The following is an 18,170-nucleotide window of genomic DNA, read 5'->3' as shown; positions in this document are numbered from 1 at the left end:
TTGTACGCAAAAAGAATAATGAATGGAGAATGTGCGTTGATTACACTGATCTTAACAAACACTGTCCTAAAGATCCTTTTGGTCTCCCTCGCATCGACGAGGTGGTCGACTCAACGGCCGGATGCGAACTCCTCTCCTTTCTAGACTGCTACTCTGGTTATCACCAGATCTCGCTAAAGGAAGAGGATCAGATCAAAACATCCTTCATCACACCCTTCGGCGCATACTGCTACACGACCATGTCTTTCGGACTCAAAAACGCCGGGGCCACTTATCAAAGGGCCATCCAGCAATGCCTCCACGACGAGATTCGCGATGACCTCGTCGAGGCCTATGTGGACGACGTGGTCGTAAAAACAAGGGACGCGAGCACCCTAATCGACAACTTAGACCGAACCTTCAAGGCACTCAATAGGTACAAGTGGAAGCTCAACCCCAAGAAATGCATTTTCGGCGTTCCTTCCGGTCTACTGCTCCGCAACGTCGTCAGTCGCGACGGCATACGACCAAACCCTTCAAAAGTCAAAGCCGTACTCGACATGCGACCACCGAAGAACATCAAGGACATTCAGAAGCTAACCGGATGCATGGCCGCCCTCAGTCGTTTCATCTCAAGGCTGGGAGAAAAAGGCCTCCCTTTCTTCAAACTATTGAAAGCGTCAGAAAAATTTTCTTGGTCGAGCGTTTCATCTCAAGGCTGGGAGGAAGCCGACGCTGCGTTCACTCAGCTTAAGACCTTCCTCACTTCACCACCTGTCCTCACAGCGCCCCAACCCAATGAAGACCTACTTCTTTACATTGCTGCAACCGACAGGGTTGTTTCCACGGCAATAGTGGTCGAGCGAGATGAACCAGGTCACGCCTACAAGGTCCAGAGACCCGTTTACTTCATAAGTGAAGTCCTAAACGAGTCCAAGGCCAGGTATCCACAAATACAGAAGCTCATATACGCCATTCTGATAACATCAAGAAAGCTGAAGCACTACTTCGACGGCCATCGAGTCCTGGCGACAACTAGTTTCCCTCTCGGGGACATCCTACGCAATAAAGACGCCAATGGCAGAATCATGAAATGGGCGATGGAATTGTGCCCATTTTCGCTGGAGTTCCAGAGCCGAACTACGGTCAAGTCTCAGGCCCTGGTCGATTTCATTGCTGAATGGACGGATCTCAATGAGCCTCCCGTTCCCGATGTCTCAGACCACTGGTCAATGTTCTTTGATGGGTCCTTGAACATCAACGGTGCCGGCGCTGGGATACTGTTCGTATCACCCAACAAGGACAAGCTGCGTTACGTCCTTCGGATCCTTTTTCCGGCGTCAAACAACGTCGCCGAATACGAAGCATGCTTGCATGGCATAAGACTAGCCGTTGAACTGGGGGTCAAGCGCCTCTATGTCTATGGCGACTCCGCTTTGGTCATCAACCAGCTCAACAAGGAGTGGGACGCAACCCACGAGAAGATGGATCTCTACTGCAAATAAATTCGCAAATGGGAAACCAACTTCTATGGCATAGAATACATCCACGTGGTCCGGGATAAGAACCAAGCAGCAGATGCGTTGTCAAAGTTAGGCTCATCTCGGGCCCAAATCCCGCGGGGTATTTTCGTCCAGGACATCCATGAGCCGAGCGTAGGCTCCTCCCTGGTCGACAAGCAACCCACCGAGGCAATGCTCATAGACGACGCCACTCCGACAACCGGTGGGCGTGACTGGCGTACCCCGTTCATCAAATACATATCAGACGGGACAGGTTTTCAGGACAAAACAGAGAACGAGCGCCTCATCCGACGATCAAAGAACTATATCCTGGTCGACGGAAAACTCATGCGGAAAAACGCAAGCTCCGAAGTACTGCTCAAGTGCATACCCCAAGATGATGGTATCAAGCTCTTAGAGGACATACATGCTGGATCCTGCGGCAATCACGCCGCATCTAGAACGTTGGTCGGAAAGGCTTTCCGAGCAGGTTTTTATTGGCCAACCGCGGTCGGCGACGCAGAAAAACTGGTTCGACATTGCGAAGGATGTCAGTTTTTCGCTAAGAGGACCCACGTACCTGCCCATGAAATTCAAACCATCCCGTCGTCTTGGCCCTTTGCTTGCTGGGGGCTTGACATGATCGGACCATTTAAACCAGCCCCGGGCAATTTCAAGTTTGTCTTCGTGTTAATCGACAAGTTCTCCAAGTGGATTGAATACATGCCCATGGTCAAGGCAACCTCCGAGAAGGCTGTGGAGTTCCTCAATCAAATCATACACAGATTCGGCATCCCGAACAGCATAATCACCGATCTGGGCACTCAGTTTACTGGCACCACTTTTTGGGACTTCTGCGATGACAGAGGTATAGTCATAAAATACGTGTCAGTGGCACATCCACGTGCCAACGGTCAAGTTGAACGCGCTAACGGAATGATCGTTGACGCCCTAAAGAAAAGGTTGTACACCGAAAACGACAGAGCACCCGGTCGATGGATGAAAGAATTGCCGGCAGTGCTCTGGGGCCTCCGAACTCAGACCAGTCGAAACACAGGGGTGTCTCCCTACTTCATGGTGTACGGTGCAGAGGCGGTCCTGCCGTCCGACATACACTTCGGATCTCCTAGAATCGAACACTTCGACCAGGCGACCGCCGACAACGCCAGAGAACTCGAAATCAATTGCATGGAGGAAAAGCGTTTAGATTCTTGTCTCCGAACAGCAAAATATCTCACGGCAGTCAGGCGATACTACAACAGGAACGTCAAAGACCGTTCCTTTGTGGTCGGCGATCTGGTACTTCGATGGAAAACAAGCCAGGAGGGAATGCACAAGCTATCCACTCCCTGGGAAGGACCTTTCGTGGTGACCGAGGTCACACGACCCACATCCTACAGATTGGCATACCCAGACGGAACACGAGTGCCTAACTCTTGGCACATCGACAAACTGCGACGTTTCTATCCATAAAGTTTTGATAATTTTCCTTTGTAAGTATCTTATAATTTTTGATAATGAAATTCTCTATTTTTTTTTGCCTATACCTTGTCGCACACAGCACTCGGCAAAACTCCTGCAATGGATGCTCCTAGCGACTACCGAGACGAATACGGTGACACGTCACTCAGATATTCTTACAGCGCTCAAAACAACAGTCATGACAAAAAAGCAAACTTTATGACAAACTTTACACACAAAGTTTACAATAAATACCCTGACGGGCAGACACTAGTCTATTCCTACAGACTACTTTATTGGCCTAGCTGCTCGGGCTGATCACCCGCCTGGCCCTGCTGCCCGGACGAAGGGGTCGGGGCCACCGGCGCCTGGCTGGTCGAGACCGCAGGCGTCGACCGCCCATCTCCCGCAACGGACGCGCCCGACAACTCCCTGGCCGACCTATCTGAACTCGGCTGGTCTGGAGGAGTGGCCGTTCCGCACAGATTGATGTCGCCGATCACCGTCGACGACAAGTCCAGCAGACTACCCCGAAGTTCGTCCGCTTCCTGAGGGCCGACTTCCTTCGGGTACCCCTTTTCCAGCCTGCTCAAGTCGACCAGGGGGTAGTGGGCGCGCACCATGCTGAGGACGTGCGCGCCGGCAAACTCCCCAGCGTCCTTCACAAACTGCTGGAGCCAGTCCCACGCCCGTTGCGCCTTCTCGACCGGGGTCAACTGCGGCGCGCGGGGCTGGCTCTCCGGGAGCTCGGGACTGATCAGGTCTAGGACCGGGGACACTCCTTTCCAGATCCTGCAACAGTTGACCTTCCAGGAGTCCCGGTCCTTGATCAGATCATCCAGGTGCTTCTTGGCGTTCTCCTTGAGCACTGCAAACGAAACAAGGCATTATTTTCAGCATACTAAACAAACAAAGGGGCGACAAGTAGCAGTTAACAAGGCGGCACCCATTACCAGATAATTCTCGGTCCTTTCGTCCCAATTCCTCTCCTGCTCGCCGCCCGGACTCCAGCGCACCGGCGAGCTGTTGGCTGAGCTGCTCCTTCTCTTGTCGGAGGCGCGCCACCTCCTCCTCCAAGTCTGTGTGAACCATAAACTGGTCAGTAAAGCAAACTACACAAGTACGCAAAGCTGCTCGGAGCGTGTGACTAACCTTCTCGCTGCCGGTACTGGTCGGCCAAGCGACGAGTGAGGTCGAGACGACGCTCCTCCTGGACACTCATCTCGGCCACCTTCTCCCCGACCTCCGAACGCAGCCGGTCTACCTCCGCGGCAAGGGCCTTGTTCTCGGCCATGACGCCTTCTATCTGGTCAAAGCACTGTTTCCGGTACTTTGCCGTTTTCATTGCGCCCTACAAAGCGAGCATATAACGACCATGCAAGACAAGGCATAGAATGTACAGCAGTACAAAAAGTCGCTTACCTTGACTTCGTCGACGAGGCATTTGGCCGCGCGCTCCACCCTGGCAACCTCTTCGGTCTCGGCGAGCTCCTCATGACCGATAAAGTGATCCCCGCGTTGGCGCCACACATACACGTGTTGGCGGCCATCACGGGGACGACCCTCAATCTCTTCCACCTCATCATCAGAGGCCGCCCGGGTTTCCTCCTCCTGTGCTGCGTCACCCTCGGTGGTGGTCCCAGGTATTACTGGTCCTCGGACCAGACCTGGGGAGCCCGCAGCCGAAGAGGCTCCTGCTCGGGGCGGCGTGGGGACTTCACTCCCCCCGGCAGGAGGAGCGGTCGGAGATCTTCCCTCCTCTGGGGAGCAAGTTGGGGGAGCCTCTCCAGCCCTGGTCGGGCTGCCTGTCGTAGTCGGTGCCGCGGTCGGGAGCCCCTCGGTGCTCCCAGGCGCAACTGCAGCTGTTGGCTGCTCTGTGGTCTGGGGGGCCGTATCCTCAGCAGCGTGGACTGGCTCGCCCGTCCCCTGGCTGGCAGCCTGGCCGGGGTCGACATCCGACGCCGCACTACAGGAACAAAAGTGTAATTTCAAAAAAAAATAAAAATAAAAAATCAAAGAGGAGTCCAAAATACGTAAGTCGAACACTTACAGGTCTGATCGGCGGTGGGTGGTGGTGAACCTCCTCCTCGCCCGGCCGGTCGGCACCTGCGCCCCCATCTCGACAACTTGCGGTGCAGGGGCGTCGCTGGCCACTCGATCAGTAGCGGCCGGCGCATTATCTGGGCGGCCCCGGGGCCGTCGGACCAACGACGGCGCAGCCTCCTCCTCGTCGTCGTCGTCGTCAACGATCCGCACGAGCCGACGACGCTTCGGTGCTTGGCTGCTCTCCGCCGGTAGATCTGCCGGCAGCTCCGGTGTCGGCAAAGGATCTGCCGGCAATGGCCTCTTCCCCGCTACCCTCTCCTCGGAGGTCGGGACGGGGCGGGCTTGGTCCTCTTCACTGCTGGTGTAATGAGTACACCGAGCAGCGTCCTCCTCTGGCGGGTCTTCTCCCGCAGGATTTTCCATCCCCGGTGCCAGTGATACATACACTGTGCACCGGTCGACATCGCCGATCTGCAAAAGCAACAGAGATGAGTCAGCTGCCGACGATATACGAATGCTAAAACAAAATAATCTGCTACATACCTTTGGTGCTGGTCGTCCTAACTTGAAGGCTTGCACCCGATCACTGCCACGGATGAAGCCTCCGTCCGCGAAGTTAAACAGCTCGTTCAACAGCTGTTGTACCTCCGCTTTCTCCAAGATCTCTGGCCGCATCCTGGTCGGGTCCACGCTTCCGGCATACTCGTACGCCGAGTGCACCCTCTTCTGGCAGGGCATCACCCGACGACAAATGAAGTTGCCGACCACGCCAAGCCCGTCCAGGCGCGACCAGTCGATCAGTTTCATGAGATCCGCCACTGGACCGTCGAACTCCGGGCGGTCGGTCCAGCTCATCCTCTTCTCAGGAATGTATCCCACGTCGCAGAATGTGGAGCTGCCCGGTTCCTCCCTCATGTAGAACCACTTCCTGTACCATTCGGTCAAGGAAGTGTTCCATGGACAGTGCAGGTAGCGATTCTTCATTCCATCACGAAGGTTGAGGTATACTCCACCTGCAACCTTGGAGCCTCCAACTGCTCCCTTCTTCCTCAAGCAGAAAAGATACCGAAAAAGATCGAAGTGCGGCTCTATGCCAACATAGGCTTCGCACAGGTGGATGAAAGTGGAAATGAGGAGAATTGAGTTCGGGTGCAGATTGCAAATCCCGATCTCATAGTACAAAAGAAGACCTTGAAGAAAAGGATGAAGAGGAACACCAAAGCCTCTCTTAATGAAATCTTCAAATACGACGATCTCACCGGCGCGAGGGTCGGGGTAGCTCTCCCCCTCCGGTGCCCTCCAGCCGCCGAGCTCCGGGCCGTGCAGAAGCCCCATATCGACGAGGTCACCAAGAGATTTCGTGGTGCTGCGAGACTTCTTCCACTCCTTGGCCATCAGTTCGGCCCTCTTCCTGGAGTCGCTCTTCGCCATTAGAGGTGCGAGTGTGGGCTTGAGTTAGGAAGATGCAGGCGATTGAGGGAGATGAGAGCGGAAGGTTTGAAGGCAATGGCAGGGTAAGCAGTACAGGCGGAACTATCAGGCTCTTATAGCCCGCAACTCCACCTCTCCCACTTCCCGTATTCTCGAGAAGTGGGCGGGCCATGCGGCGGATGCGGCGTTTCGGTTTACAATGATTATAGACAATTAATGCGGCGGATTTTTCGTACCAATTGATGGTTTCCTTTTCTCAAACCATGCAAAGGGCGGCCGCACAGTTGCCAGGCGCAACTTTTCATGCATCCGTCTGACACCCCGTCAGGAGGCCTCGTCACGTCAACTTTAACCGGAAAGATTTTTTCAAAAAAAAAAACAAGAAGACACATACGCCAGAGAGTCAACAATCCGGGGACTGCACCGACCACCGGGCATTCGACGCTCGGGGACTGGTCGCCCAGTCTATCAGCCCGGAAGCTTCCGGGGACTGCACCGACCACCGGGCATTCGACGCTCGGGGACTGGTCGCCCAGTCTATCAGCCCGGAAGCTTTCAAGGACTGCGCCGACCACCGAGCACTCGACGTTCGGGGACTGGTCGCCCAGTCTATCAGCCAGAAGCTATAAAGGACTGCACCGACCACCGAGCACTCGACGTTCGGGGACTGGTCGCCCAGTCTATCAGCCAGAAGCTATAAAGGACTGCACCGACCACCGAGCACTCGACGCTCGGGGACTGGTCGCCCAGTCTATCAGCCAAAAGCTATAAAGAACTGCACCGACCACCGAGCACTCGATGCTCGGGGACTGGTCGTACAGTACAGCAACACAGAATTCTAAAAAGCACTTGGTGCTTGGTGACTGGTCGATTGATCTATTCAATTGCAGTCAGACTGGTAAATTCAACTTTTTAGACCTTGCTACAAGGCTCATACTTCGCCTTCCAGCAAGCTCGGGGACTACATCGGTACGATGCATCTGGCGATGCATCTCAGTTACAGAATTTCTTTGAGGACTTTTGTTTTGACCCTGGCACCACGTGCCTGCGTCACCTACTACCAGGCTCGGGGACTAAGTGGGCACACTTCACCTTGCGGTGAATTTGCTTGCTTTTTTGATGTTTATACCTTTCAAAAAAAAAGTAAAGTGGGCACACTTCACCAGGAAAGAAATCTTTTTTAATTTAGAGCACCATGCATTCTTCGAACAACCTGCTTCTTCGATGTCAATGTTGATCAACTGTCTTTTGAGTTGGTCAAAATACCGTTGCAACTGTTCGGGCAACTTTCCTGAAGACGTCAAGCCTCACTGATCGAAGAAGCTCAAGACGGCGTTACATCATAATATATGGTGCTCGGGGACTAGCTGTGGGGGTATAAACCCCTATACCCTTACGACTGGACTTGGGCCAGGAGGCTTGGCCCATTACGAGACGAGTTCAAAGCTTGATCCGACAACCTGGAGTTCCGCGCAAGGAAACAAGATGTGGAGATCAAGCAGGATTTCTGGTCGGTTAGAATAGGAATTGATATCGAATTATCCATGGCAATTGTAACCGACTAGGATTAGTTTCCAGATCTGTAACCCTGCCCTCCAGACTATATAAGGAGGGGCAAGGGACCCCCCTAGGACAGATCAGATTCTCTCAACACAAATCAATACAACCAGACGCAGGACGTAGGTATTACGCCAACTCGGCGGCCGAACCTGGATAAAAAGCTTGTCCGTGTCTTGCGTCACCATCGAGTTCGTAGTTTGCGCACCGTCTACCGACAAACTACTACCGTGGGTATACCCCAAGGTAGACTGCCGACTAGCTTTCGTCGACAGGATAGGAAGGAGCCGACGCTCAGTTTTCTTATTCTATTTTTTCTCACGTAATAGTAACATATAATCCGTCATAGATTAGGGACTTCCATGATGATTTTTTAGAACGTCACCAAAATTCGTCATGTATAGTCACATTTGTTGTAGTGGTCAACATATAAGGAGGCGCAACGCGCACGGTCACAGTCTCACAGAGCACTGTCATGCTGCTCATCGCCCTCTGCAGCTGCAATGGCGATGGCCTCCTCTCGGCACGGACTTCCCCTGGTACTCTCGGCTCTCCTCCTTGCAGTCCTCACTCTCTCCGCTCAGGCCGACGTCAAGAGATACCAATTCGACGTGAGTATATACATACATATATGCTATCGATGATTGTCATTGTTCCTGTGTTCTTCGCGGTTTGTGGTTGTGGATACAGTTCCCCGCTCTGTACGCACGCACGCAGATCGTGATGAGCAACGTGAGCCGGCTGTGCCATGCGAAATCCATGGTGACCGTGAACGTCGGCTACCCTGGGCCGACCATCTACGCCCGCGAAGGGGACCGCGTCGTCGTGCGCGCGCGTCACCAACCGCGTGGAGCACACAACGTGACGATCCACTGCCACGGGCTGAAGCAGCGCCGGAACGGGTGGGCGGACGGGCCGGCGAACGTACGTCACGGAGCAGCGCGGGACGCTGTGGTGGCACGCGCACATCGCCTGGCTGCGCGCCACCGTCCACGGCGCCGTCGTCGTCCTCCCCGAGCGCGGCGTCCCCTACCCGTTCCCCAAGCCCGACGCCGAGGCCGAGATCATCCTGGGTACGTACGTGGGCACGCGAGACCGAACGATTGATCGGCCGGCCGGTGCACCCCACTGTCCAGCTTCCATGTGACGAACACACTCGATCGTACTGATTGGTTGGTGGCGTCGCATGCAGGCGAGTGGTGGCACGCCGACGTGGAGGCCATCGAGAAGCAGGGCCGCATGCCTGGCATGGCGCCCAACACGTCTGACGCGCACACCATCAACGGCAAACCCGGCCCGCTCTTCCCGTGCTCCGAGAAACGTGCGTGGACTCATGGTTTCTTGTTGGTACTTTTGCATTGCTAATGATACGAGGCAATGTATTGGTGTTACTAACCGTATGTACTGTCATGTCTTGCTTCGATCAGATACGTACGCACTGCAGGTGCAGTGGGGGAAGACGTACCTCCTCCGGGTCGTCAACGCTGCAGTGAACGACGAGCTCTTCTTCTCCATCGCCGGGCACACCATGACGGTGGTGGAGATCGACGCCACGTACACCAAGCCCTTGGCGGCGTCGACCATCCAGCTCTCGCCGGGTCAGACCACCAACGTGCTCGTCCGGGCGGACCAGAAGCCCGGCCGGTACTTCATGGCCGCCAAGCCCTTCAACCACGTGCCCGTCCCCGCGGACGACAAGACACGGCCACCGCCATCCTCCAGTACGCCGGCGTCCCGACCTCCGTCCTCCCCGCCGCGCGCCGTGGACCGGCACCTGCTGTACACCATCGGGCTCAACATCGACCCGTGCCGTGCACGGTCGTGCCTGAACGGCTCCCGCCTCGCGGCGTCGCTCAACAACATCACGTTCGTGATGCCCGCGGTGGCGCTGCTGCAGGCGCACTACGGCGGGCTGAAAGGCGTCTTCGCCGCCGACTTCCCCGACCGCGCGCCCGCCGGCGCGGTTCAACTACACGGGCGTGCCGCTCACGACGGGGCTCGCCACGTCGCTGGGCACGAGGCTGAGCAAGGTCGCGTACAACCTGCTGTCCGTGGAGTCGCACCCGTTCCACCTCCACGGTTACAACTTCTTCGTCGTCGGGAGGGGCCTCGGCAACTTCGACCCGGCCAAGGACCCCGCCAAGTACAACCTCGTCGACCCGCCCGAGAGGAACACCGTCGGCGTGCCCGCCGGCGGCTGGACCGCCATCCGGTTCAGGGCAGACAATCCAGGTGTTTGGTTCCTGCACTGTCATCTGGAGGTGCACACGACTGACACGAGCTAGGGCCTCAAGATCGCATTCCTGGTGGAGGACGGCAATGGCCCTGATGAGTCGGTTTTGCCGCCGCCCAAGGATTTGCCCGAGTGCTGAAGCGGCGACCACACAATTCGTGCGAATTGCAAATGCCTCCGATTTCTTTCGTGCCTGTGTTTTGTAACGAACTGCAAGAAGTTTGCAGTGGATCTGTGTACGTAAAGACTTCCAGGCATCCAGCCACACTAATACAATGCAATTCCCTGATTAATTTGTGGCTCAACAAATAAAATTCAGTTTACTGCATTGCTTATTCACTTGTCAAGCTAGTGCACTACTGCAGGCTGCAGCAGAGGGCGTCTCCTATAGCTTACCATGACTTCCCCTTTGGGCCTCATGGAGATCATGTTCTCCGTCTCCGGGAAGGGAGAAACCAGCTGGAGCTCGAAGTTCCTGAGAAGATGGCTCAGTATCACTTTGATCTGCAGGTAGGCGTAGCCCTCGCCCATGCAGGCATGCTTCCCGGCGCCAAAGGAGGTGTAGGCGAGGTCGCCGCCGACCCTGTCCTCCTCCCTCCCGGCGGCGAAGCGATCCGGGTCGAACACATCAGGTTCCCTGTAGATGCCCTGGAGCAGATTGTTCACCACCAGCGGGCTCGCCAGCATGCGCCCCTCGGGGACCTCGTACTCGGCGCCGTCCTGAGCGCGCACGGTGAACGGCCTGCGCGCGCGGCGGAGGATCATTGGGGTCACCGGGTGGAGCCGCAGCGCCTCCTTGACGCAGCGGTGGAGGACGTCCATCCGGAGCAGGACGTCGTAGTCGATGACCGCTGTAGCTTCGTTCTGATCGTTCCTCTGCAGCAGCCGCCTCTGCTCCTCCGTGGCCGCGTGCAGCCACTCTGCGTGGCGGAGCAGGCGCGCCGCCGTCCAGGTGGTGACCGTGGCGCTGGTGTGGTGGCCGGCGAAGAGCAGCGCCACGAGCAGGCCGGTGACCTCCGCCTCGGTCGTTCCGCGGCCGTCTCTGTACCTGGAGTCCAGCAGGCCCTGCAGCATGTCGTGGTCGTCGTCCCCGGCGCCGCGGCCGGCCGATGATGAGCTCCTGCGCAGCCTGGCGATCCCGGAGAATATCTCCTCGAGCCTGGCGCGCGCTCGGTCGCGGCGGCGGTGAGCCGGCGTCGGGAGGTACGGGAAGAAGAGGCTTACCAGGTGCAGGCCGCCGATGAGCTCGCGGAGGAGCGAGGACACCTCGTCGTGCATGTGATCCCGGACCTCCTTCCCCAGCAGGCACCGGCTCGCGATCAGCAGGAGCACGTTCTCGACCTCTTGCTTCAGGTCGACCGTGCCGGACTGCCCCCACCTGGCGAAGTACTCCTCCACCTCGCGAACCATGAGACTGGCATGACTCCTGAGCTTGGCCGGCCTCAGAGTGTCGGCGAAGAACCTGTGCTGCTCGTTCCGCGTGTCGTGGTCGACGTCGTAGCCGACCCCTTTGCCGAAGATGGGGACGGTGACCTTGTAGACGTCGCCGACGCTGATGTCCGACTCGGCGGCGTGGAAGAAATGGGCGGAGACCTCGGGCCCCACCAGGAACGTCACCTTCACTCCCAAGGAGCTCAGCGTGAACACGCTGCCGAGCTTCGAGTGTTGGTCGCAGATCACGTCTTGCAAGCTCCTGGTGAGGATGGCGGGCAGCACTCCGAGGAGAGGAGCGCCCTCCGCCACCGGCGGCCCTTTGCGCTTGGGAGGGGCGACGCCGACGATGGTTCTTCCGATCTTGGTGGCGGTCAGGATCAGGACCGAGACGATAGGGAGAACGGCGATCGCCATCGTCGCCGTCAACCACGTGTCCGCAAGCGTTGCTGTATGGTGACCTTCCATGGCGCAATCAGCTGCTGCACTCGTACTGCTCCTCCAACAAAAGTAAATAGGAATTAGTAGTACATATAGAAATCAGACTGCGTACCATCAGTTAGATGTAAGTTTATGGAACCCAATACATATAGAAATCAGAGATGCATGGCTTATTCGCACTGAAGTCGATCAGGAATAATCAGAGAAGATGTATATAATGATTATTAATAGATCTAGGATGCATGGCTTATTCGCACTGAAGTCGATCAGGACTGAATCAGAGAAGATATATAATAATGATTTAATAGATCTTACACTACGAGAAGCTAAAAACACTTGGTGTAGCCAGTAAGTCGTAGTGAATTACCAGATCGAAGTCGAACACGAAGAGTGTTTTTGTTCCGCTACTAGATTGAGAACAAGCGACGCACTGCACTGGGCTCTATTTCTATTGGAAAGAATTTAGAAGCTCAGCGTAATGTCCTTTTTGGATCTATAGAGATAGAATCCAAATAAGTCTTGTTCGCTTAAGCTTATTTGCTGAATCTGTCAGTCATTCAACAGACCATGACTTATCAATCAAGCAAACAGAACTATTATAAGCTTCGTACGCATGGGGTAGCGTGCTGGGCAGTGGGCACGCAATTACGCAAATTCCAAATTAGAGTATTCCGTACAAAAAACAAATTCTAGCATATAATATCAAATAAAAATACCTTAAGTTTCCCTAATATATATATAAACAATATTAATATTTATAATATCAATTAAATATTACTAGATTTGTTATGAGATATACTTAGTAGCAAATATGTTTGTACGCTTTTAGAGTTCAAATATATTTGCATGTTTATGGAACCCAATACATATAGAAATCAGACTATGTACCATGAGTTAGATGTGAGCTGTTTTAACTTGTATGAGTGCAGGTCATAAATCTAGGTCATGTTCGAGATATGTGTGGTGTGATCCAATACGTATTGAAATTGGACTTTGTATTAACTATTGCTAAACACGAGTTGTCCTAACTCGTATGATTATGGATCATGAGACAGGATTACATTCGAGATGGTGGACGTGAGTGCAGCTAAAAAGCAAGATAGAAGAAACTCTCCCGTGTCCAATACAAGTAGTTAGGGGAAGGTGGACGGAAAAATAGATAGAACAAAATTTTATCTCTTTAATATTAGATATAGATATAAATTTGATGTCATAGACATTATTATTTTTATCTATATTTAGTCATATTTTAGATGCGTTAACCAAGAATATATTTAAAAATTGCATTTTTTTGTGAAGATGGTATTTATATTTATATAATGTTGATATCACGGTCGTTTGTATAGTGGCCTAGCACCTAGCAGAGTACCTTTTGCTTTCCATTTGTCGCACAAAGTTCACACTCTGAAAAGTGGCCCGGGATATACACGTTTTTTATGAACACCTGACGTGTCAAATCCAGTGATGAATTTCAAGTCAACAAAGATATCACCATTCACCGGGTAAGTAGAAAATGGCGTTATTCACCGCAAATTGTCACCTCTTCGGCAAAAGCACAAGTTCTCGAAGAAGAAAAAAAAAATATTCAATAAAGGTTTTAATTTTTTTAAAATAATGCATCAGTATATATTTGTAGCAAAAGCTGGAGTAAGATTCAAACTCACGCTCTAGAAAAATCGATATAAAATTTGTGTACTGTGGGTGTGCTTTTCCTAAAAAAACAACTTTGCGAATCAATTTTGCTGAAAATTGCATCTACGGAATACGGATGCACTGAGATAATTTGAAGTTGGAGAGAGCGTCCGTAGCCAGTCGCCACGGCGCCGGCCGGAGCCCGACCTCCAGTAGACGGGAGGGCGACCAGATGCCCAGATGGTCATCACGCCGCTCGGCGCCGGCATTGAGGTCGGCTGCTCCTGCGTCCACGTGATCTTCAAAGGCAGCACTATCCTCGCAAGCACTTTGGGCCTTGTTTAGTTCACCCGAAAACCAAAAAGTTTTTAAGATTCTCTGTCATATCGAATCTTTCGCCACATACATGAAGCACTAAATATAGACGAAAATAAAAACTAATTACACAGTTTAACTGTAAATCGCGAAACGAATCTTTTGATCCTAGTTAGTCCATGATTGGACAATATTTACCACAAACAAACAAAAGTGCTACAGTAGCGAAATCCAAAATCTTTTCGCATCTAAACAAGGCCTTGCTTTTAATTTGTGCCCATCACTCCGTCTTTCCCTGGCTTGCAAACCCTACCTGATTCTGGTTCGCATAGCTCGTTGCTGCTTCCGCTGATTGGTTACCCTTTTTTTCGACTGCTTATTGGTTACCCTTTGCTTCCTGCATAGTGCATACAAGGTTTTTACCCCCTATTATACAAAATAGGCTCCACATGTAGTTTTAAATCAGTCCATATTCAAACTAGGTTTGATTTCTTGTGGTAGAACTTGCTCACCTGGGTTCGAATTCTTGACTTGACACGGACACTCGTATGTTTCTAGATTTATTCTATGATTTTATCGAAGCTATGCTTTTAGTGGTAGGCGGCGTCACCCTCATCGACAGCGAGATGTCTAAAGGTGACTTCGTGAATCTCGAGATTTGTCAGCTCAGTCCTTTGTAGGTGTCATAGGGATACAGTTAGCGTACATGTCTTCATAGGGGTGCATGTTTAGACATCTGCAGTGTACTGTGCAATTCTAAAAAAATCAGTCCATATTCAAAGTCGAGCTCATCGTCTTAGTGGTAGCCCATACTAAAATTGTCGCTTAGGTCGTATACCAACCGAGTTTTTGATATTTAGTATACACAGAAAGCTAAGAAGATAAGCTCTCTAAGGTGGGCACGTAGAATATGTTTAGGGTGTTATAAGCACATAGAATCTGTCTGAGTATTATATCTCTATCTTTTAGTCCATTAGACTGGGTATCATGTCGAAGTCCATTAGAACGTGTCCATAGGTCCTCTTGGCTGACACTAACAATATCTATTTAAGTAGTCAATTGTCTAAGTTAGAGTTGGGTTTTGCTTAGATTGATATGTCATTTTACATCCGTGAGTCACCATTTGTGTGACACCCTAACTCCAATGGTTAATCTGATTTCAGTAAAGAACTTCATATGCGTCTTTATTTTTGCTTGTGTTTAGATAGAGATTAGCCGTCATGAAAAGTCAATCGGGTGATAACAAGAGGATACATGGCTTTGTGGTCGTAGGATTCAAATCTTTACCATTGAGAATGTAAAGTCACATGTGGAGTGTTAAAAGTTTGAGCTAAGACCTTGTTTAGTTGGTAAAACTTTTTGGTTTTGGCTACTATATCATTTTCGTTTATATTTAATAATTATTGTCCAATCATGAACTAACTAGGCTCAAAAGATTCGTCTCACAAATTACAGGTAAATTATATAATTAGTTTTTTTAATTTATATTTAATGATCCATGCATATGTTATAAGATTCGATGTGATAGAAAATCTTATTTTTTTTAAAAAAAAACCAGGCCTAAATAAAAGTGCGTTACCTTCACCAAACGAAAACCAGCATGCGCGTGCCATCGACAGAAGAATCCGTGAAGCCAGGGCCGCCGCATCTTTGTCCTGATCCCTCGCAGTCTCCCCCGATCGAGTCATTTGGAGACCGCTACTAGGGCGTTGTTTAGTTCGTCCTGAAAATCAAAAAAAAATTTAAAATTTTCTATCATATCAAATTTTGCGGTACATGCATGAAGTATTAAATATAAACGAAAACAAAAACTAATTACACAGTTTGACTGTAAATCGCGAGACGAATCTTTTAACTCTAGTTAGTCTATGATTGGACACTATTTACCACAAACAAACGAAAGTACTACAGTAACGAAATCTAATTTTTTTTCACATCTAAACAAGGCCTAGCTAGGACAGCAGTATATTAGCGCAACATGACAAGGAGTAGTGGGACGCCTGTTGGGATCTGGGCTCCCCTTTCGGTGGATCCAAGTATCCAACGCAAAAGTGCTGTGCATCCAGACCACACCAACAGAGCAAACAAACGAAGGAACACGAGCGTGGAAGCATTGGATCGGTGATGCCACCAGCGACATCTCGCAGCAGCTTGTACAACGGGAGAAGCGGCTTCGGTTTGACCCAAGACAAAATAAACTGTATCTCTGCCTCCTCATCTTGCATTGGTGCAAACGTACGTCGGGCCGGGCAGCAACACGAGCGGAGCGTTGCATTGCACCTGACTACCTGCCCTAAACAGAAACAGCGGGGCGGTTTGCCCAACTCTCTCTCTCTCTCTCTCCGTCTCTGGTGCTGAAAATGATTACTCCAACACACCTCGAGGTGTCAGCGTCGTCCAGCGACGTGGGTTTGGTAGGGAGCGCCCGCATCCAGTTTTTGGTAGTATTATTTGGTTATGATTGCGACTGATTGAAGGGCCACATGCATAGAACAACTGTGTGGGCTGTGGAGTATACGTGTTAGAAATTTAGACATTTTACTGTTTGATTTAATCCAGAAAATTACGCATAATATTGTGGTGGCATATATGTGCACGTGTGCAATTTTATCACTACTCAGATTAGAGACAAACATTGCAAATACTACTGCAACAACAGCAGACATACTGAAAACGAAAAACAATCGTTTAAGATTGTACCCAGAGGAGGGACCAGTGCCGAAGGCACCGGCGGCTCCATTCGCACTAGTCGACATAGTGCGTTGCTCGAAGTAGCGGACCACAGTCGGTGCAGGAAGATGTTCGCAGTGCAGTCCCGCGAACGTCCACCAGGAAGAAGACGAAGTAGTCGATCTCGATCCGCGCGAACGTCCACCAGGAAGAAGACCCGCTGGAGTGGAAGAAGACGATCTCGCCGGTGAGCAGTCGCGGAAGACGCTCCCCAAAAACCTGATTGCCCGCAACACCCGAGCAGGTGTCTCGATGCAAGGCGTCGGGTTCCGGAGGCCTGCTCTCCCGATCTCTGTGCGCGCAGAGGTTCGGGACGGGAATGGACAGAGTGCAACTCGACAGGAAGAGAGAAGACTGAGTGTGTTCTCGCAGGAATGGAAGGAGTGGGTGCGTATGGTATATATAGGCCTCAGGAGGAAATATCTGATTGATGACCATTAATCTCATTTAATTGCCATAAACCGAGTCAATCAATTAGCAATTAATTGCCATTAATTACACAACGGTCAGATCCCGTTTTTCCTCCCTTTCCTTATTCACCAAGCATGCGCCACGTCACGTCTGGTCTGGTCCTCGTGTGCCACGTCACGCTCGCTCGTCTCGTCTCGTCTCGTCAAGACAAGACAAGACACGGCTCGGCGGCGGCGGCGGCGCGCGCGTGTGGCACCCCTTCATCCTCCCTCAACTTCTCCATAGGGGCTAACAAAGGCCACCTATTTAAGTTGAGTTAACACATGGTCAATCATCAATATGGTACTAAACCATTTTCATTATAGCATTAATTATGGGCCTTTGAATTAATCATCAAATATAAATATGGGCTAATGGCCCATTATATTCAACAATCCCCACCTATTTCTAGGGCACATAAGAAAAACTCTCGAGTTTCCATGTCGTTTCATATACCAGTCGTTTCAGTGGAGACTGTTAAGTTGAACTTCCACCTAGAGTACAGACTACACTTAGCCACAACTTGAACAATGGACTATGCCTTGAATTGCAAGTTTTGTGTGATATAAGTTTCATCTATACTCATAACTGATACCGGGTTGCATGAACATCCCCTCTGGTTGAAGCATATAAGTCATACTTCTGGCCCATTCATGAGTATCTAGAGATCACCCAAAATCTCATAGACTGTGACTAGCAGTCAAACTCATATAGGTGTATTCCTTAAAGATGTTCTGTAGGACAACATCTATCGCTTCACAAGCCGCTTTGGAATACATTAAGGTATATAACCAGCCTTCCTTACAGACTTAGGAAAGAAGTGCAATTGAGATGAGTTAAGTAAAGGGTCTTTCCTCACAATCTACTTCTGGCTTGTTTCACCATTCTACTTCACGGGATCTCCGATCACATAGAACAGGTTGCCACCATGGTAGACCTCACGTGGGTCTCAAACCCATCTC

At 51.4% G+C, this 18,170-nt stretch overlaps 2 protein-coding genes across 2 annotated transcripts; one reads left to right on the top strand and one right to left on the bottom strand.

Annotated features, from left to right (window-relative positions):
• On the top strand, window positions 8,694-10,424 carry LOC8058205 (laccase-2). Its single transcript, XM_021455754.1, is given in 7 exon segments — window positions 8,694-8,902; window positions 8,904-9,049; window positions 9,169-9,297; window positions 9,404-9,675; window positions 9,678-9,727; window positions 9,729-9,924; window positions 9,926-10,424. Coding segments are annotated over 7 exon segments (1,419 nt in total). The 5' UTR covers window positions 8,694-8,699; the 3' UTR covers window positions 10,349-10,424.
• LOC8054926 (obtusifoliol 14-alpha demethylase) lies at window positions 10,503-12,582 on the bottom strand. Its single transcript, XM_002455972.2, has 2 exons — window positions 12,449-12,582; window positions 10,503-12,133 (listed from the first exon to the last, which is right to left on the bottom strand). The coding sequence occupies exon 2, from the start codon at window positions 12,106-12,108 to the stop codon at window positions 10,558-10,560; it is 1,551 nt and encodes a 516-aa protein (XP_002456017.2). The 5' UTR covers window positions 12,109-12,133; window positions 12,449-12,582; the 3' UTR covers window positions 10,503-10,557.

The sequence above is a fragment of the Sorghum bicolor genome, chromosome 3 (assembly GCF_000003195.3).
Source record: "Sorghum bicolor cultivar BTx623 chromosome 3, Sorghum_bicolor_NCBIv3, whole genome shotgun sequence".
Lineage (NCBI taxonomy): Eukaryota > Viridiplantae > Streptophyta > Magnoliopsida > Poales > Poaceae > Sorghum > Sorghum bicolor.
Note: the sequence above shows the minus strand (reverse complement) of the source record. Positions and strands in the feature narration are given on the sequence as shown.

What these genes read in the sequence shown, in the direction of transcription:
- LOC8054926 (XM_002455972.2), bottom strand. Translation starts at nt 12,108, where the DNA reads ATGGAAGGTCACCATACAGCAACGCTTGCGGACACGTGGTTGACGGCG.